Raw genomic sequence first — 20632 nt, 5'->3', positions numbered from 1 at the left:
AGTCTAACGCACATCAGAATAGTTTGTACGAAAAAGAGATTTATTTTAGAGTCACTATAAAACAGTATGACATTTATCATTCAGCGTGGACTGTTGGCATTTTTTTATTTTGATAATCTGTGCCTTTATCGTATCAGCAGTAAATAAAACAAGATTGAAAATGTATTTAATTTACCAATTTTTATTTAACACAAGTACTATTAGAACTATAAATATATAGCACGAAATATTATACTAATATTTAAATATAATATTGCATACCTTAAGAAATAATCAGAAACACTTAAAACTGGAAAACTTAACACAACCATTAAATTCATTTCAAAGATTGAACCGTCGAATAAGGACTAGCTAGATGGTGACGTCACGAAATGACGATGGTTATGTTACTATCACATTTAAAAGAAACTCGTGTCATAGTTCCACATACCTTGATGACCAGGATTCCTATTGTAGATTTTAAAGGCATTAATTGCTTTACACGACCACTTAGTGAAACTCGCAGTTTTTCAGAACTGCCATGACATGAATATTTTCAAGAAAAAAGCATACTCGTTCCTTAAAGACCGACAACGTACGCACAAGATCAGTTTAGTTGCAGATCATGGGCCATAGTTGTAATTTTTCAAGTCCTGTCGACTTTGTAAAAAAAAAAAAACAAAATAGCGCATCACCGTATTTTCAACATTTCACAAATTGGGTTCTGCTGACCATACACACAAAACGGTCATATTTTGCAACATACAAATGACCTTAATAATAACAATAACTGTGGGCCATTTCTAACTTATAAAAGTAATAATATAATATGTTACTGATTCTATTCAGATCCAACGTATAATATTTTTCAGAAAAATTTACCTCTGCTTAATGGTAACTGTACTGCGGACCTATTCTACTTCATTACATAGTATAAAACAATGTCTATTTCCAGTCCCCTCTGTATGCTTAGATCTTTAATTTACGAATTTGAATGAATATTACCAATAGCACCATTATAGTCAAAATATGGCTTATTTAATACTTAACTTAAATTTAATTCAAAGTGAGTGATACTTAATTCTACGGTCTCATGTGGATGTCACATTATTTTATATAATAATTGTAATCGAAACTATTTATTTTACGTGAATATGTGCTTTTTTAAATTAATGGTGTAATTTGTTGTTTAATAATTTGCTGGACTTCAATTAATATTATTTTACGTGGCATGAATACAGATGTTTCTTTTTTTTTTTAAACATTGAGCTGTTACTAAAAATAATTAAATTTATACATCTATGTCGGAGCCTTATTGACTTTATTTTGTCATCTTAAAATTACTGAAATTGCATGTATTAATAAAACAATTATAAATAAATGAGAAAGTCTGCTTGTGTGTTTCCGCCTTGGAATTGTTGAGGAAGACATACCTGCCATCTCTTTCGCATTTACTTAATATCAAGTATTAGTAGCTGAAGATGAGGTATCTATATATACAATAAAATACCGAGTACAGTTATCGCCGCCAAATTATTATTTGTTTTGATTACAACAAAACTAATACTTAACTTAGGAGGGCTGGTTCGTTTTTTGCCCAGAGGATCGGAATGCAATTCAACGGGGAAATTCTGCTAGCATTCTTGCCACCATTCGACGCGGTCAAGATTTATACAGTAACTGGTTTTAGTTCATATTTGTATATATATATTTAAGATTTAATGTTGTTAATTCTTATGTTAATAAATTATTTTTACTTAAAAAAAAATTACAACAATATGTTTTTTTAAATACCAACACCCGTGAAGTTACGGGCACAGCTAGTCTTACAATATAATCGTAATTTAATTGAAGATATGATATAGATAAACTAATGTTCGATTTCCATATGCGAATAGCTTGCTGGGTTTGTACTCAGCAATGGCGATCAGTATCTCGGCTATATTATACCGCAGTGGTTGACTCATATAACTTTATTTATAATACAACATTATTGCACTGAGCAGCTTGTATTCTATTCTTAGTGGAATTTGTATTTAATTATACAATCAATTTGGGAGATACAAAACAAATGTAACAACCTAAACAAAACAATATTTATTAAATAGTAACACTTACATCATTCTGAAGCATACGTGGAATGGAAAACAGTGGTCTATTATACTTATATGATACGTAATCAAAGATTGTCTTATTAAATTATAGTACTCTCGTTTCTAACAAATGTATAGTTCGACACGACTTAGATGTCGCATCGGCAAAATTCGTAAAACCGATCACATCCGAATTGAGTACGCTATCCCAAATTATCAAAATTTATTTCTCATGCGAATATGATCTTTACACAAACGTAATATCATATCACCTAATATATTCGTCAATTTGACGCGTCGATTTACATGCACTTGCTTTGTCTGACGCGCGAATCTATAGCGACGAATAGCGTCGAATGGCGCGATAGGGAGCTATTTCTATTGGTTGTGTAAATCGGCAGTAATCGGTTTTATTTTCATTCCATTGCATTTTCCGATGCTACATTTAATTTGTGTCGTACTATACATGTTTTCAAATTAAAGGCAGCGTGTAGTTATAGGGGTATCCGTGCGCGCGCGAGTGTGTCCGCAGCATGCGCCTGCAGCGCCGCACCTCCGCGCCCGCCGCGCGCAGAGCTTCCTGCGCGGAACAATCGTCCCTGGAAGGACACATAAATTGCCATTTATATGCAATCATGACAAAACTAGTCAAAACATAACTAAACGCAACAATATTCATCATAATAAAGTCTGGACTACATTCAATAAAATGATAATAAAATTGTATCGCATGACGAACATACAATATTAATTTGTGTTTAATATCTTTAAGATTAGGAAAATCATTGATGTATATGAAAAAGAGAATCGGACCAAAAATTGATCTCTGCGGGCACTCCTTTTCTTATTGGAGCCCTATTTTCGTTTCTATCAGAAAAGCGCGATTAAGCTAATGTCAGCGAGTATTCTAGCAATTTTTGAGTCGAGATGGCCCAGTGGTTAAAACGCGTGCATCTTAATCGATGATTGCGGGTTCAAAACCCAGACAAGCACCGCTGTTGCATTTGTCTTTATAATTCATCTCGTGCTCAGCGGTGAAAGAAAACATCGTAAGGAAACCTACATGTGACAAATTTCATAGAAATTCTGCCACATGTGTATTCTACCAACCCGCATTGGAACAGCGTGGTGGAATATGTTCCAAACCTTCTCCTCAAAGAGAGAGGAGGCCAGCAGTGGGAATTTACAGGCTGTTGTTGTATTCTAGCAATTTTTGCAGAAAGGAAATTAATTAAGAATGTTTGAGATGTATTAATATATACTCACCCAATAAAATCAATTTTCTTCTTCTTATCAACTTCATCAAACGACGACTTGGAAACTGTAAAACGAACTAACACATTAATACTTTACAATTTAAGGGTAGGACTAGGTCGAGTTTTGTGTAAGTCCGCTATAGTGGAAACCTTAATCATTATTCAATCATATCTATAATACTATGAGCTAATGAAGATTTAAAAATTGCATAGATCGGAGTCATAAGTGTATCTGTTGTTGAAACATCTCACGTGGTGTGTAAACGTCTTTATATGTGTACGTGTGTGTATGTGTACCTGGACAAAGCTCCCCCTCACTCAACGAAGTGTCAGACGAGAGATATTGACTCGTGCTGCCGCGCTGCTCGCCAGGAGACATGTAGTTGAAAGGACTTTTATCTGGAACGTGAATGTGAAAGTATCGTACATGTGATAGTAACTCTGTTTGTCACTCTTTCAAGACGAAACCGCTGACTGAATTTTATGAAACTTATTATGAAGCAAACTTAAACCCTAAGAAAGGACATAGACTAATTTTTGACACGCGACAACCAACACTTTAAAACGAGTGAAGTGACTCTTGATTAATATATAAATGATAATTTTAATTCCCACTAGTAGCTACATAAAATCCTAGTTACTTTTAGAGGTGACGAATTTGGCGTCACATTTGTGCACACATAAGATGTCCCGCCTAAATGGCTGGTAACCCTTGAGGATGTCCGTCGTGACAGAAATGCAATATTCATATAACCTTTTTGAACCTATTCACATTTCACGAAAAATGTCGTAAAATAATCCAGAAATGTCATTATTCATTAATGATTAATAAATTGAGGCATTACGTTTGGTATCTCAAGCTAAATTAGTTTCATGTATAAGTTTTAAGATCAAAAATATTGGTAGTTTTAGATTTAACGATAGAAATGACAAATGATGGGTTACAATTGCGAAGTAAAACTAGTCGTATTATCATATAGTACGATACAACTTAAATGTAGCATCGGCAAATTCAATAAAACCGATTACTGCCGACTCACACAACCAATAGAAACAGCCTCCTATCGCGTCATTCGACGCTATTCGTCGCTATAGATTCTCGCGTCACTTCAACGTCGTGTCAAATTGACGAATTTATTAGGACATATGATTGTACACGTTATTACGTTTGTGTAAAGATCATATTCGCATAACGAATAAATATTGATAATTTGAGATAGCGTACTCAATTCGGATGAGATCGGTTTTACGAATTTTGCCGATGGTACATCCAAGTTGCGTCGTACTATAAGAGATTTGGTAACTTTTGTAATGTGACAGTGTATATATCTTGGAATTCCATACCGTCGGTTTCATCAGGCAGGTCTGTGAGGGAAGATATTTCGCACTCAGTGCTGTCGGGGGACAAGGCTCTCACTTTAGCGGAGCCACGTCGGTAGGTTCTCTGCTGAGGACTGGAGGTGGCCAGGGGAGCCGGCTTTTTGGGTCCGATTGAGTAAGTTCTTGACCCTAAAATATTAGGTGACATGTTTTATTTATCTTATTCAAACGTTAAATAAAAAAACAAATGATACATAACCATATATTTCTGGGGCAATAAATTTATTACTTTATATTTTATTATAATCACTAAAATATCTTGGTGGTAGGGCTTTGTGCAAGCCCGTCTGGCTAGGTACCACCCACTCATCAGTTATTCTACCGCCAAATAACAGTATTCAGTATTGTTGTGTTCCGGTCTGAAGGGTGAGTGAGCCAGTGTAACTACAGGCACAAGGGACATAACATCTTAGTTCCCAAAGTTGGTAGCACATTGACGATTTAAGGAATAGTTAATATTTCTTACAGCGTCATTGTCTATGGGCGATGGTGACCACTTACCATCAGGTGGCCCATATGCTCGTCCGCCAAACTATACCATAAAATAAAAAATAAATATTGCCAGTTTAAACAAATTTGTATACTAGGAATTATGTGAACAAAATATTTACCAAGATTATCATCACTTGCGACTTTTTTCAATCTATCTTTATCTGGTTTAGCTTCGATAACATATGACATTCTTCTCTTAGCGTGACTGGCATTCCTCTGTACTTTATTGCTTAGAACGGTTTCATCAATGGGTATGAGATTTACGTCCGATTGTAGATTGTTTCTTGATTTTGGAGATTCAACTTTAATATTATCAACATAAGATTCATTAGCATTTATCGAACTTACATTAGTTACTTGATCTTTACTATTGTCTCGTAAAGCATTTTCTTTTCTAATATTTGACGGATTTTCGCTCATTGCCGTTTGCGCGATAGTTCTGCTTTTACTACAATCTGCCCCTTGTGATAATTGCTTATTGGATATTGTAGAGGCCTTAATGTCATGATCATTATTTTGTTTTATCTCTGAATTGCAAATATCAAGATTAGTCTGTCTATTATTAACGACTTCACTGTAAACTTCATCGCTATCTCCGATGTTACTGTCATCACTTTTATTTATTTTATTCTTAGCTAAATCATCGTTTGGTAACGTTATTGTTTCTTCATTATCAACTGTGTTGCTATCCGAAATCTTATTTTTATATTGTTCATTATTTTTTAGCTCAGTTAAAGCACTTCTAATAAGTTGTTTTAACCGAGGTATTCTTGAAACATTGCTATTTAAAGCTAGTATTTGATCTTTTGGATTGTGTGCATCTGTTTCTTTTTGGCTTTCTTTATTGAAACCATCCTTTGTGTCTCCGTTCCGTTCTCGCGATACAGACAGCAATCTACGTAAAAAAACCTTTTTGTATAATATATTTGGCACAAAAGGTATTAATTATGTTTGTCATAAAATAAAAATCTGGTTTTATTCACGATTGCACTTTCGATCGTTTAATGCTTAAATATAATTAAATAGAATTAAGCTTAAATAGAACGTTAAAAAAGTAAAAAACGTAAAAAAAGTTTAAATAGAACGTTGACAAAATAGACTCGGTATTCGAGTACGAAAGGCGTGTTGGGCGTCAGCTCGTAGTTATAAATCATGATTGCGGTTAAAACTCCAATTGTATGTATGAAATGGATAACACATGGCTTAATTTTTAGGTGTGATTATATGAAATACTTACGCCGTGGCACTTCCAATATCTCTAGCATGAGAAGCAAAGCCATCGTTAGCTAATTCTGAACTTTCCCCATTATTTGATATCTGTTGCAAGAAGTTATCGATGTTTAATGAGCGTTCCAGTTGAGAGGATTCTTTATGATTTTTCTGAAATTATCATAACCAGATGTGATTTTCAGAAACAATGAAAAGTTAGAGTGTACTGAATAGTGTTAATACAATTTATGTAGACTTTACTTACGAAAGAGTGCTTCAAGCTGACCAATTCCGCTTGGAGGCTGGCTATTTGATCTAAGATATCTCGATTATCTTTTTGTCCTGTGAACGAATCCTGAAAGTCCGAAAAGCCTCAGTTACTATTGGTTGTCCGCGGCTGGTCGTCAAGTTTTTAAAATTTCATTAAATACAGTAGTTCGACCGCATAAGAATAACATAAAATAAATATTAGATAATAATAACGCTTTCTATTCGCATTTATAATATTAGTACTGATGTAGAGAAAGTAGCTGAGCAAGACTTTTGGGACACCGTAACCGCTTCGGTTCGAACGGAAGTGAAAAATGTAAGTTTAATAGATATGACATCTAAAATGTCCGCCCACTGAGAAACCCTGACATCTGTCAATTGGCCATGCCTGTTGTGCTGAGTACCTAATACACGATAAACTTTTCTTATGTAATAAAGTATTCTTTAAAGGTGTAAATAGAAAAACTTACCGATTGGATAGACGAATAGATTTATCACTGAAAAAATCTGACTGACACTGATAAAATCCCTCGTCTAATTTAAATTTTGGAATTGAATAAGTTTGTTACTGAGGTACTACTGAATTTAATATTGCTTCTGACTTCTGTTATCTCCACATAAAAGTTTATAATGTGTTTTATATATGTATGACGTATGTATATTTTGATATGTCAAATAAACGATGGTGGTGTTTTCTATCGTAAATCCTTCGAGAATTCATCATCATCATCTTTTCAAATAAATACTTATCGAATACGCATTCTGTGAGCGGGCGGACATTGAATGCGATAATTGTACCTACTGATTTATTTATTATTAACAATTCCTGACTCATTTCTCAAACTGACTCACAACAATACTGAGTATTTTCGTTTGGCAGAATACGATGAGTACTACCCACCTTGCTTTGGACTCTACGACCAAGAATTTAAAATACAAATACATCACCTTATTCCCACTCTCTCGACTCTTATCTTGGCTCGTGTCAGTGTAACCGGAATCGTCGTTCGCTTTGTATGGACTTCCTTTACTCATCGATAATGAAGGACTGTTGGGTTTCAGTACCTTAGAAAAATAAATCATTAATTATTTCAAATACCCAATGTGTGTAGTGATGAATTATAAAGAGGTAATTTGTGCTAGTTTTTTTATAAGGGTAAGCCCTGGACCTTAGTTTGTCGAAATGTAAGAACAAGATGAGACGTAGGCGTCTTAAATAAAACCTGATCTTGGTATATTATAATGTCATTATATATTGTCATTTATATCTGTACTTTACGCCATCCTATTCTCTTCTTTAAGAATCTGTTCTAGTCATTCTTTTGTTTTGTTTAGTTTGTTTTCTACGAGTAAATATATTTTATTGTAAATTAAGCGTGACCGCTCCCCGAAACGACACTCGGTCCTAACTGCAAGTGGCAAAAGTTTCGCAGACTTATTCTTATTATTGCTGCAAATCTTGCACGGTCTTGGTCTTGTTCTTGGTCTTGCAAAACTACATGAACAAGACCAAGATCGATATTGGACACTTTTTTTACTATTAGAAAACTACATTATTGCCTATTGCAGGCAATAAAACCATGCATAGGTACCTGTATAAGTCTGATAAAATTATTTCACATGTGTATGCAATTCGCATTGGAGCAGCGTGATGGGATAAGCTCCAAGGTTCCTCGAATAAACAACAACAACAGCCTGTAAATTCCCACTGCTGGGCTAAAGGCCTCCTCTCCCTTTGAGAAGAAGGTTTGGAACATATTCCACCACGCTGTTCCAATGCGGGTTGGTGGAATACACATGTGGCAGAATTTCTATGAAATTTGTCACATGCAGGTTTCCTCACGATGTTTTCCTTCACCGCTGAGCACGAGATGAATTATAAAGACAAATTAAGCACATGCATCAGCGGTGCTTGCCTGGGTTTGAACCCGCAATCATCGGTTAAGATGCACGCGTTCTAACCACTGGGCCATCTCGACTCGAATAAAGCCTTAACCTAACAGTTCGATATTATAACTGTTATATTTGTGACGTTGTCAATGTACTTACGATGGAACTTGTGTATTGTTTCTCTAGAGTCTTAGCGACGTGCCTGGACAACTCTGCCGCCTTCAATCGCATCTCCAACTCGGAGACTTTGCCCTTTTCCATCATCAACTGAGCCTTTAAGTCACCTGGAAGTATTTGTGTAAGGGGTGTAATAAAGGGTACCATTGAAAACCAGCATTAAGTCTACGCCTTTTAATCGCTGAATGGTACACCTATTTGGGACACGTCATATCTGTTTATTGTAATATAGTATATATATATTTTTTTTTGTTTCTTTTAACCCTTTTTTTGTATCAATTCTTTTTTTATTGTTAATTTTTTAATGATTTTTCGTGTAAATGTTAATAGTAATTTAAGTTTTGAAGTAACTTATATATATTTTTATATTTTTTGTAAGGTCCCAAATAAAAGTGTTCTTTCTTTCTAATATATGCCGTTCAGTTATATCAACGGTCCTCAATAGATGGCGCTGGTTAGAGAAGCATCTCAGAATAACGTTTATGTGATCTACCAATTAAATGGAATGTTTGACGGTTGCTAAGGAAATAAAGAGTTTTAAAAGCAAGATCGGGGGTTGCCATATCTAATTCAAAGAGGTTTCACTGCGCTTCCCAATTAATTAATCGTTATTATAGAAGACGTTGACAGAGCAATTTACATCTGAAGGTCTGATGACGACAAAGATTGCTCAACTGGACGCCATCTCTACCGCTCTTCAACATATATATAAAATATATACCTTTCTAATAGAATAGGCTATTTGACAATGCGAAAAATAAATTGTGAATTATTGTAATCAGTGTAGATTATGAGTTTAAAAATGGTTATTTACTAACGAAACTTGAAAATAATACTTAATTTATTCAAAATAAAAATGCATTTTTTCAAACGTTTGTCACGTGACACAAAACGCTCCTGATTGGCCGGGCTTATGATGAAGTCACTTTCTAGTAAACCTTGCTTTTCTACCATATGTACCACAGATTAAAATACAGCAAAGTTACGTCACCGACCCCATTGCAGCGCCATACTGTCCAAGTAGCGTTTTCTCGCTATTTAAATATGTAATTTTTAACATGACATTTTTCGGCAAATATGTACTAGAATTAAAAAAAAATCAACTTTTACTGGGTTCCTTAACCTCTACTAAATAATATAAAATGTATTTTAAACACCTGTCAAATTGCCTATTATAGTCGGCAAAGAGTTTAAGTGTCCATTTGTATGTAACTCCTGGAAATGTGAATCGGACTTAGACATAGGTCACGATAGCCTGTCAGTGTTTGCCAAAAAATGTGAGAATTGTTACAGTACGTTATAATATTTGTAGTAAATTGTGTGTTTATCCTTAAGTTTTATTTTTATAATTATTACTATTAAAAATGTTATGTAAAGTCTTCAATATCTGTAGTATAATGTCTGTCTAGTCTTAAGATATTTTTATAAAATACGAAGCATGTCGTGTTCTCCTATAATTGTGAGTGCGTAGGTATAGGTTAAGTTTTGTGAATGTATTAGTTTAAATAAAACAAATTATAACGGATGAATCGCGTATATTAATTATTTTTTTTAAACATCCCGACGTTTCGAGCACTTTGCAGTGTTCGTGGTCACGGGTTTAAAAAAAAAAAAAAAATTAATATACGCGATTCATCCGTTATAATTAGTTTTATTTAAATGTGTAATAATCGCAAGAATGTATTAGTGTAAGTTTTTTTTGTACTAACGTTGGAGATCCTTATAAAAAAAAAAAAAATGTGAATAATTGTCACTCACAACACTTCTCCTCCTCTACCCTCAGCTGTTCCATCAGGTCGCTGTGCTGAGAGTGAAGGTGCTGTTCCAAAGCCATGCGATCAGTTCTGGCTCGACTGGCCTCGTTCCTGAGTAAGGCGACCTCTTCGATCGATTCATTCAATCGCTCCGAGTATTGCTCGTGTGTTTTGACCAACTCCTGATGATAAATCGGCAAAGACCAGGTTGCTCAATACATTTGACGACGACGTCGAGTGGTAGGTACACCGGTTTTCATGTGTACGCCACTCTGAGGTCCCGGGTTCGATTCCCGGTCGAGTCGATGTAGATTACCATTAGTTTTCTATGTTGTCTTGGGTCTGGGTGTTTGTGGTACCGTCGTTACTTCTGATTTCCATAACACAAGTGCGTCAGCTACTTACATTGGGATCAGAGTAATGTATGTGATGTTGTCTCATATTTATTTATTTTATTTACATATACGAGTATATACTAAATGAGCAAGTTTCTTCATTATAATCGACCTCACCATCAAGCACGAGTGTCTCTAAAGCGTTTTGTAATGAAATTCAAAAAAAAAAAGTTAAGTAACAGCCTGTAAATTTCCCACTGCTGAGATAAGGCCTCCTCTTCCATTAAGGAGAGTGATTGGAACATATTCCACCACGCTGTTCCAATGCGGGTTGGTGGAATGCACATGTGACAGAATTTCGATGAAATTTGACACATGCAGGTTTCCTCACGATGTTTTCCTTCACCGCCGAGCACGAGATGAATTATAAACACAATTAAGCACATATTTATAGTGGTGCTTGCCTGGGTTTGAACCCGCAATCATCGGTTAAGATGCACGCGTTCTAACCACTGGGCCATCTCAGCTCATCTCAGCTGAAATTCAAAGACTCATCTTAATATGAATGCCTTTGGTCAGCAGAGACACATTTAGTGACTATTCTTTTTTTTTAATTTAAATATTTAATCCTTTACATACATTATATTAGTCATAAATTTAAAATTTTCAAGGTCGAATTTGTATTAATTGTCTGTACGTATGATTTCAAAAACAAAAGGATTCGCCTCGGTACGCTGCTTTAGGTTACTATTTTACTAATACATACTATGATGTACTTTACCGTACCTCTTCCAAAACAGAAATCTTTTCTTTCAACTCGCCTATCATAGTTCGACACTTGTTTTGCTGACAGTCTTCGTCTCCGGCTGATTTACTATTTTAAAAAAAATTAGATTAATTTTGCTATTAATCGAATTCACCCAAGTTTCCGGAAAGCTATACATACTTCTTAGTGCAAGAATTATTGATTTTGACAAAAATAAATATTAAATAAGTTTACAAAGTATAATGTAGACTAAAAATAAGGTCATGTGTACACAATGGAAAGAACACTGACACAGCAATAAACCATGTATACGGGATAGTAATATTTATCGGTTTCAGAATTCTTCGAAAGCAAAGACTGTCACAATTACAGAGCATAGATAAGTGAAATTTTTTATAGAGTCTACATCAACCATAACCACTGAAACTTACATATCATTTTGAGCGGTAACTTTTTCTGTCGACGGTACCGGTATATTTTCTCTAAAATAAAAAAAATATCATCATTCCTCTCAACCTACTCGATTACTCCTTCATTTTGATAAAACATTAAAACAATACAAACTTGTCTAAAAAGTCACACGACGTGGCTTCGATACCGACATTGGCTACACTCCTCTTGGTATAGAGCGCGCTCATGGATGAGTTCCTGTAAAATGCTCCTAGTTATTAATTATCTTTCTTTGTGAATATTTCATTTACGAGGTGTGTTCAAAAAGTATCGCGAATTTTGAATTTTGAATTTTCGCGGGTTACGTATATTCGAATTTCGATCTTTTTGTGGCTTTATGTTGGTACTCATGCCTCTCACTTATGCCGACAAGCTCGACCATTTTGAATGTTCACCTCGTATGTTGACCATACATTCGGTTTTTGGGACAGTCTCGCTTTAATATGTCAAAAATGTAGAAAGCCGAAACTGTACAAATAATAATAATAATAAATTTGATAATCATACATTTTATTTTTTATTTATTGCTAAGTTAGTACCATCTGCAAAATCTGCAAAATTAGATATGAATACGATTTACAAAACGCCTGCTGAAATTACAATAGCAAACTCGTCAGATCTTATGCGTATTGCGTCGTAAAAATCTTCAATCTTTGTGTTCAATTAACTTCCATTCTTAGCATCGTCATTGTAAATTATAAACATAAATTCAATAGAAATTCAGGGTTGTTAGGAGAATTATTTAGATGAAAAAACTAATAATTCGCATTTGGACTTTGGGGTCTGCTAACGCCCAAATTAGCCACTAGACCACTTTGAAATAGAATATATTAAATAAAAATAATATGCACATGCACATACATATTACTCCACTCATTACCATGTACATGTCTAATGCAATTATAATCGATTGTAATATAATCAAAATAATACCACAATATTCCATTTTCAAATTTAAAGAATTAGTAATGAGTTTTCAATTTTTTTTATGTAATTTAATATTTGTATTATTTTAGAAAAGGTTGTTTCATCTAAGCCTGTACCAATATAAAAAAAAAAAAACAATAAATAACTATAATATCATACTTAATTGATGTATTGAAAGCTAGACAAGATTTGGAACAACGTGAGGTCGATTGAGCTGTGCCGCGCCTTAAAAACTGCTTTGCGGAACAAAGTCTCATATTGAGAAGACGAATTCTCTCTGATAGTTGCTCATTAGTCTTCTTTAGGTCTGCTATTCTGAAAAACATAAGTTTTATTTATTCTACTAAAGTAAATAACTTTTATGATTAAGACACCAACTATCAAAGAATCTAAAACATTATATTTCTAACGCCTGTTAATGTAATTTTGTAGTGATGCTTCACTTTTAATTAGAACACGGTAATTATAATCTAACTGTATTAGAAGAACTGTACAGTGGCTGAAACCCTAAAATAAGGCATAATTCACTACCATCTGTAAGATATAGATAAAAAAAAAATTGCCTTTGTTTTATAGTAGTTATAAGTTTTAGTTATAAAAATGTAGTTCCTCTTTGGGGGTTTGAGCTTACTTCAACGCAAAATTCGTCAAATTCGGCTCATTGGCATAGCTGGGAAATTGTTACCAAAAGACATTTTAACTTTTACAATTATAATATTATTATAAATAAATTCAATGGTATGTTAATGGATTTTTTTACTCTCTTGTGCCTTTTCAAATAAATAACACAAACTTAGCAGGCAATTATTTGATAAACAGTAATATAGGCTAAAGGCAACAAACAACGAGTTAAATCTCGTGGCTGATGGTAAATCTGTTCATATTCCTTACAGCTAATCTTTTGGTCGATTTAGGTCACTTACCGTCAGACTGTATAGTTTTAGTGTGTTTTCAAGTTACAAATATAAAAAACAAATTGGGATTTTGACTTTAATTATTTATAGAGAAAACAGAACTGTGGATAAATATTTTTACATAAAACAATTTATTATAACCACCATATGCAACAAGACTTCACCAAATAGCATTTCTCCTTACTAGTATTCAGTCGGTATTTATTTAAATATACATACTTTCCTAGACATCTATAAATAACAATACTTACAATTCTTTTTGTTCATTTATAACAGCTGAACTTTTAGCACAACAAGCCTGGTTACGATTTCCTAATGCTGTCAGCCTTTGCACTTTCGTTGTTAGCACTTTGATTTCATCTCTCTGTCCATTCAAAGTTTTTTTCAGTTGTATATTGCTCTCGAATAGTGCAAAGTATAAATCCTCTAACTCCTGTTTATTTAATTTTGATGGACATATTTTGTATAAATCTGTTAATTGTAATAATTATCAATTAGTGATTTAACAAACTACTTTTTACACTTTAACAGTATAATAATGTGAATATAATAGTAGTATAATAATATAATATAACATTGTAAATGTTATAATGGTGTAATTAGACTTTTAATGTATGTAATTCCATTATTTTTATTGGTTTAAATCTATCTTAATAAAACAACACTCACCATTTTCTGATCTGTTTATATGACTCTTACATGTACCATATATAATATTTTTGTCATCTTTAACACGACTCATTATAATAATTTATCTATTAAATATTTTTAGTACTAGTATAAAAATATATGCCATTTAGTTATGCATTTAATATATTTTTATATTTCACACATTGAAGAATAGATAACTATATAAATCAGGCTACATATTAATCACATAAGCTTTATTTACAATCACAAATATAAATTCCAAGTAATATTCAACTTGGAATAAATATTCAACACAGAATACAAATATGCCGCCATAGCAACAACATTGACGTATTGTCAACAAAAACAAACAAAAACCATAAACGTTCCTTTAATTCTAGGTATGCAAGGACAAAAGTCATACAGCTTAGTTAAAGAATAAAAACCTTTATATGCTGAAAAAAACGTTTAACTACTGATATTCAAAATGTAACTTATTTTATTTTAATTTAATATAAATGTTTCACTTGTTGGTTTATAACTTCGTGCAAGTTTCCCTTCACATATCGTATTATGTTCTACCGTGAAATTGCCACATATTTTTGTTGTGGTTTGAAAAGTAAGTGGCTCTGTATCTATAATCCCCAAGGATGGTGACCCATTGATGATGTGAGAAACTGTGAAGAAAGCCAGTATTTAGCACTTGACAATCAGAAAGTAGCTCTGTTTTCACGGATACGCCATTAAACCGAATTTGATAACATTTAGTATGAATAAAACTTTATTTTGTTCTTAAACCTGTTAATTAATAAACAAATATAACTTATTTTGTAAAATACACATACATACATCAAACAAATAAATTATTGTAATTGACATCGATATGACATCTTTGGTCGAAAACTTAAATAGTATATGATTTTAACCATGTGTTTGTATAAAAATAGAATTTTTGCTTTGGATGTAATATTTAAGTGGATGAAAATTATATTAATCACGAACTAAAAATCTACGGTTTTATTTTTTTTCTTTCTTCAATTGGAATAGTCTAGGGCTACGTATGGGTATGGGTAGGAAGGTAAAGTAGGTAACCATTGAAAAAAAAAACTGAATTGTACACATCAACATTTATTAAACAACTTCATTTAACAGAGTTCTTAAACACTACTACTAATATCGATTTTTTAAATAGGCATGGATAATAATTGTAGCTTTAAATGCTGATGTTTCTTCAACTCCCAAAACATTGTATTCGATACATTTAAATTACATTATTAATAATTACCAACATACATTATGTTATTGTCTTAAAGCGGTAAGTCCATCTTTATTAATAGAATGTCCATATTTTTAAAAATATTACACTTGATTTCATTTAAATGTATAAATGTTTGAAATAATTAAAGAACTAAATTTACTTTTATGATTTTGATACAAAAATTTCATGTATTAAAGTGTAAATAGGCCAAATATTGAATTTAATTTTTTAATTTGAAAAGATTGATTTTCAGTTTAAATTACTATTACACATTCTAGATACAATACACAAAAATCGTGAATTTTGTTTCAATACCATAGACAAGAAATATTACAAAACAAAATCGTGCTCTTTGATTCTGAAAAAGAGTTTCATTACACATTAATAATAAAGCAAGTTTCACATTTATGATTAATTCGCAAATATTATTGTTAACACAACCATAACACCGTTTCGAAAAAACATATCGTGTACACATAAAATCTTATCAACTATCAAAACACACAATAAATATAATAATACTGGTTCATATTAAAACTCACAGCAAATTTTGTAATTTCATTTAGTACTAAATCACAAGCCTTTGCTAACAGAAAAAATGTAAATTGTAACAAAAAAAAAAAACAAAACATTAAATAATTTTACAGTGAAAAAAAAACTACAATAATTATCTTAATTACACATCAAGCAATGGTAATACACACCTAGAAACTACAATCTTTATTGGATTTCATCAACACGTATATCACTTTATTAATATTGTCGTACATATAAGAAGCATTGTCATACCATGAACATGCAGGCTCTAATAAATATAACTAGCCTTATTAAAAAAAAAAAAACCCTAATAATAAAACCTATTTGGGATCAAAGTTTGTGTAGCCAGCTCTATTTCTTTTATAATTCATAAAAATACGATTTACTTATCAATTTTAAATTTCGAATCGGTTAAAATACGAATATGTATTAAACATTTTTGTCAAAACGCTAAATGCCCTTCACAATTTCTATACGAAAAATATCTATTCTATCACACAGGAATCCTACAGCCTATACCTTGGAATGTCAGGTAATTAGTACCCACTTATTTGTTGTGGTCACACAATTATTGTCACATTTTACAGAACATCTCACGTTTTTAAAGGATTTAAAAGTTTTTTATTTACTATCGAATCTAGGCCTTTATTTGGTAAAATTCCTACAAAAACATCTAATATATAATGTATATGTATGTATATTTTTTTAAAATATGCATTGTTATTATTAATATATACGTTGTAAATTATTTGTATCTTTAGGCTAAATATCGATAAAAACTTAATATAAAGTACGATTATATATATTAACGCAAATAAGACTTTTATAATATTAAAAATAACCTAAACATAAAATATAAGTTAACAAATTTTTAATCTGTGCTAATAATTGTCTATGGACAGTAAAATAATATTTATGGAGAGACAAATAAGGTAAAATTCTCTGAACTAACAAACGCCGTTACTTTTACAATAATCAATTATACTAAAAAAAATTTATAAGTAATAACAGATAAAAAATAATATCAGTTTTATTCGCTGGTTTTTTGAAAACCGTTTTAATTAGTAATGTAGAATTTAACTTGCATGAACTCTGTTGAGAATTTTCATTTCCATAAAGTATTCTTGTACGGGCTTAACCACAATAGTAGTATCAATTAAAAATGGCGCCAAAAATCCGCCATTACGCTTTAGCTGTCATTTTGAATGAAATTTTTCGTCCAGTATTTCGTCGGTTATTTTTAATGACATAAGGTTTTGTAAATAGAATTTTATAAAAGACCTCACTGTTTTTACCGCGTCATTGATATTTTTGAAATTGAATCATTGTTTCACAGCGATTTAGTGCGCATATAATAAGTATTATTGCATTGGGGGCGCAATAATTTACGATTTTTTTTTACGTAGTGGTTAAGGAACTAAATATTCTTCGAATCTGATTATTCATCCGACTCCAAGCACATTATTAAATATGTGTCATACATTTAATTGCGAATATATTCAAATTGTTATTTTTTTTCTAAAAAAAATATTAAATAGAGTAATTCCAAAAACTTTTAATAAATCTATAATATTATATAAATAGGCATACTTACATTCGTTAGCTTGCATTCGTTTTAAAAAATAATATTCTATGTTAATAATGGATTTCGTCAAACTATCTTTCGGCGCAGCTTCATCTTTAGTTAGTCCCCGATTTCAATAAAATCATATCAATTATTCTGTTCCCGTCAAACTTCGTTAAATTACTCGAATAAAATATTTGGTATGTGAATATGAATACGAACGAGCAAAAATAGAAATAACACAAGAGTCAGCGTGGCAAGCCTAGGCCTTGTTCTGCGCGGCCTAGGCCTTGTTCTGCGCGGCCTAGGCCTTGTTCTGCGCGGCCTGGCGGCGCAGGTCGGAGCGGATGGCGGCGGTGACGGCCGTGCCGAGCGCCAGCAGCGCGCACAGCGCCAGGTTGGCCCAGCGGTCGCCCGCCGCGCCCAGCATCCACTCGAACAGCAGCGTCAGCACGATGCCGAATATCTGGCCCACGCGTTACGTAGCATGCGTCACAACTTTGTTATGGGAGACTTTTACGGAACAGTATCGAATAAAACTATGATCGATTTGTAGATTCCGATAATGAGAATCAGAAGATACTGACACCGCGCTTGTAAATCTATATATATAATAAAATTGGAGTGTCTGTTTGTAATATTAAATAGCCCTTTTTTAATCAATGCATATAAATGTTTACACGATACATATGTATACGAAAATAACATTTTTTACAATTTTGTCGGTCTGTCTGTAAGTTCCGGCTAATCAATGGAACAGCTGGACCGATTTTGACGGGACTTTCACTGGTAGATAATTTATATAATAGGGAGTAACTTAGGCTACAATAATATATTTTTTTGTTAAATTCAAAATCGCACAGTTAGTCATCAAATAATAAGTTTCTAATTTATGGGAATATGCCTTTTCAATGAAACTAAATATAATACCTGAACGCAAGCGTTGAGAATGCCCGAGGTGGTTCCTTCGGGTTCCGGATAGGTAACTTCGGATGCGAACTCGAAACCGACGGGCAAGTAGCCGGCCATGAAGAATCTGAAAATATGAGATACTTGTGTAGTTTGTATTCGATTACCTCAAGACAGTTTAACAAAACCAAACAAATTGACAGAATATGTGTTAAATATATAGTAGACAGCCTGTAAATGTCACTGCTGAGAAAAGTGAGAAAAAAGGTTTCGTATATTACATAATGACACTCCAATGTGTTCTGCACTTAGGCTCATAAGCTCAAACCTTTTCTTTAAATAAATCAAATAATTAAGATAGCCTATGCCTAGTGTTTACACAAACAAACAAAATCTCTAAGCAACGTAAACTCTTCTGAGGACGACATCGTGTGACTTGGCTATTATTTGTCGCTCTTTTTTTAAAGGCGACTTAATATAAATTTATTATACAGTAGCCAAAAATTAGATTAAGTACCAATAAGTCTAAAAATTGCTAGTATCAATAAAGAAAACCTCAATCAGTATCAAAAACCAACGCAACTTACCCTAGAATAATACTGCTGAAGTAAACAACAGCAATGTAACCGCAGTCCAGGGTAAAGGTGAAGATGATCATTCCCACCACCGAGGCGGCGTACACGACCAGCGTGGTCTCCTTGAAACGGTGGGTCTTGTCGAGGATGAGACCGCAGACCACTGAGCCAATCATACCAGCCACCACAATCACTAGACCGATTCGACCTGCGTCTTCGTTTGCACCCTGTGTAAAAGAAGGTAGGGGGACAGTTAAAGTAAAACTCTTTAACCTTGACTGAAATACATGTATAGATAGCATCCATTTATGTATGCATAGAATTGCATTATTATATTGTAAGGAGTGTCAGCCCTGCCACACCATCCTACCTGCTACAGGCTATATAACGTGTGCCATTCCAAAACTAGAGCCCACTTATCATCTCGCGCTAGACGGTCGTCATGCCGTCGGCACTAGAGATAATTAGTATTTCGCAAAATGTTATTATTGTCAGCCATTTAATGTAATAGAAGTTATGGTTAAATTTTTTATTTCGATTAAACATAAAATAAGCGTGTTTTGTCGGTAGATTGTTTTTTTTTTAATAAATGATTCCTTACTGATTCCACTACTGATACTTACAATATTGTAATATTGGTTTAGGATTCAGTTTAATATTGCCTAGGATAGTCTATCACTAAGAGCTTCTATTCGCCATGTAACAGTATAAGATTCAATTTTGAGCATTACGATACTGTCTCACTTAATTGACGCGCCTGCAGTTGAGTCAGTTGTTCTGAAGTTTAACTTCAAATCAAGTATATCATTGCAGGTTGCCCGATGTAATACTCATAATACTCAATGCTTTTTAGTGACATATGGGAAGCTCGAAACAAATTGTTACAATACAGGTAACTGCTCAGGTAATGGGCCGCATTAAGGGTTCCGGGTTGAAAATACTACTCTGATATCGTTGAGATGTTTAAGCTTTTATATTGTATGATGGAGAAGAGCATCTTGAGGATCTGGAGCATATTTAAACATACATATAGAGAATCATAAAATACGTTACCGGATAGTAAGTAAGGACGAGTTCATTGAGAAGTGTCGAGATCGCGTAGAAGACGCCGACGTTGAGACCGTACGAGATGAGTAGCAGGATGTAGTTCCGGTTGGTGAGCAGTTTCTGAATCGACTTGAGGAAGTTCGAGTCAAGGCTGGAACCGAAGTCCGCAGCAGCTGACGGTGGACTCGGTGGAGCCGCTTTAAAGACTATAGAAACAATG

At 33.3% G+C, this 20632-nt stretch overlaps 4 protein-coding genes and 1 long non-coding RNA gene across 7 annotated transcripts in view; all 5 read right to left on the bottom strand.

The window, feature by feature from the left end:
- Positions 1-2416: 2416 nt before the first annotated feature.
- LOC124543763 lies at positions 2417-5620 on the bottom strand. Its single transcript, XM_047122065.1, has 5 exons — positions 5320-5620; positions 4673-4837; positions 3626-3727; positions 3339-3393; positions 2417-2671 (listed from the first exon to the last, which is right to left on the bottom strand). The coding sequence occupies exons 1-5, from the start codon at positions 5618-5620 to the stop codon at positions 2545-2547; spliced, it is 750 nt and encodes a 249-aa protein (XP_046978021.1). The 3' UTR covers positions 2417-2544.
- Positions 5621-6608: 988 nt separating this feature from the next.
- LOC124543755 lies at positions 6609-8926 on the bottom strand. The gene is made up of 3 exons (XM_047122053.1): positions 8729-8926; positions 7628-7744; positions 6609-6764 (listed from the first exon to the last, which is right to left on the bottom strand). The coding sequence occupies exons 1-3, from the start codon at positions 8891-8893 to the stop codon at positions 6609-6611; spliced, it is 438 nt and encodes a 145-aa protein (XP_046978009.1). The 5' UTR covers positions 8894-8926.
- Positions 8927-10505: 1579 nt separating this feature from the next.
- LOC124533505 lies at positions 10506-12081 on the bottom strand. Its single transcript, XR_006966698.1, has 3 exons — positions 12033-12081; positions 11622-11709; positions 10506-10682 (listed from the first exon to the last, which is right to left on the bottom strand). It is a non-coding gene; the product is annotated as an uncharacterized LOC124533505 (long non-coding RNA).
- A 68-nt stretch (positions 12082-12149) lies between these two features.
- Positions 12150-14899, bottom strand: LOC124543746. Its single transcript, XM_047122041.1, has 4 exons — positions 14562-14899; positions 14144-14363; positions 13138-13293; positions 12150-12249 (listed from the first exon to the last, which is right to left on the bottom strand). The coding sequence occupies exons 1-4, from the start codon at positions 14632-14634 to the stop codon at positions 12150-12152; spliced, it is 549 nt and encodes a 182-aa protein (XP_046977997.1). The 5' UTR covers positions 14635-14899.
- Positions 14900-17313: 2414 nt separating this feature from the next.
- LOC124531057 (uncharacterized MFS-type transporter C09D4.1) overlaps positions 17314-20632 on the bottom strand; it is a 72046-nt gene continuing 68727 nt past the window's right edge. For 2 of the 3 annotated variants that reach the window (XM_047105505.1, XM_047105514.1), the window contains exons 5-8: positions 20419-20618; positions 19378-19592; positions 18812-18917; positions 17314-18347 (exon numbers count right to left, since the gene is read on the bottom strand). In XM_047105505.1, coding sequence (XP_046961461.1) covers positions 18186-18347; positions 18812-18917; positions 19378-19592; positions 20419-20618 — 683 coding nt within the window. In that variant the 3' untranslated portion in view covers positions 17314-18185. The remainder of the gene's footprint in view (positions 18348-18811; positions 18918-19377; positions 19593-20418; positions 20619-20632) is intronic. The other variant, XM_047105522.1, reaches the window with a different exon arrangement.

The sequence above is a fragment of the Vanessa cardui genome, chromosome 1, assembly GCF_905220365.1.
Source record: "Vanessa cardui chromosome 1, ilVanCard2.1, whole genome shotgun sequence".
Taxonomy (NCBI): domain Eukaryota; kingdom Metazoa; phylum Arthropoda; class Insecta; order Lepidoptera; family Nymphalidae; genus Vanessa; species Vanessa cardui.
This window is presented reverse-complemented; position numbering and strand designations above follow the sequence as displayed.

Excerpts from the sequence above, each read along its gene's own strand:
- LOC124543755 (XM_047122053.1), bottom strand. The coding sequence starts at position 8,893 with ATGGTACCCTTTATTACACCCCTTACACAAATACTTCCAGGTGACTTA. Across the intron at positions 7,745-8,728 it reads AACAATACACAAGTTCCATC|GTACTGAAACCCAACAGTCC; the intron begins GTAAGTACATTG and ends TATTTTTCTAAG. Across the intron at positions 6,765-7,627 it reads GTCGAGAGAGTGGGAATAAG|GATTCGTTCACAGGACAAAA; the intron begins GTGATGTATTTG and ends TCGGACTTTCAG.
- LOC124543746 (XM_047122041.1), bottom strand. The coding sequence starts at position 14,634 with ATGAGTCGTGTTAAAGATGACAAAAATATTATATATGGTACATGTAAG. Across the intron at positions 13,294-14,143 it reads ATAAATGAACAAAAAGAATT|AATAGCAGACCTAAAGAAGA; the intron begins GTAAGTATTGTT and ends TATGTTTTTCAG. Across the intron at positions 12,250-13,137 it reads GCTTTCAATACATCAATTAA|GAACTCATCCATGAGCGCGC; the intron begins GTATGATATTAT and ends AGCATTTTACAG.
- LOC124543763 (XM_047122065.1), bottom strand. The coding sequence starts at position 5,620 with ATGAGCGAAAATCCGTCAAATATTAGAAAAGAAAATGCTTTACGAGAC. Across the intron at positions 3,728-4,672 it reads CCTGCCTGATGAAACCGACG|ATAAAAGTCCTTTCAACTAC; the intron begins GTATGGAATTCC and ends TTCACGTTCCAG. Across the intron at positions 3,394-3,625 it reads TGAGGGGGAGCTTTGTCCAG|TTTCCAAGTCGTCGTTTGAT; the intron begins GTACACATACAC and ends TTCGTTTTACAG.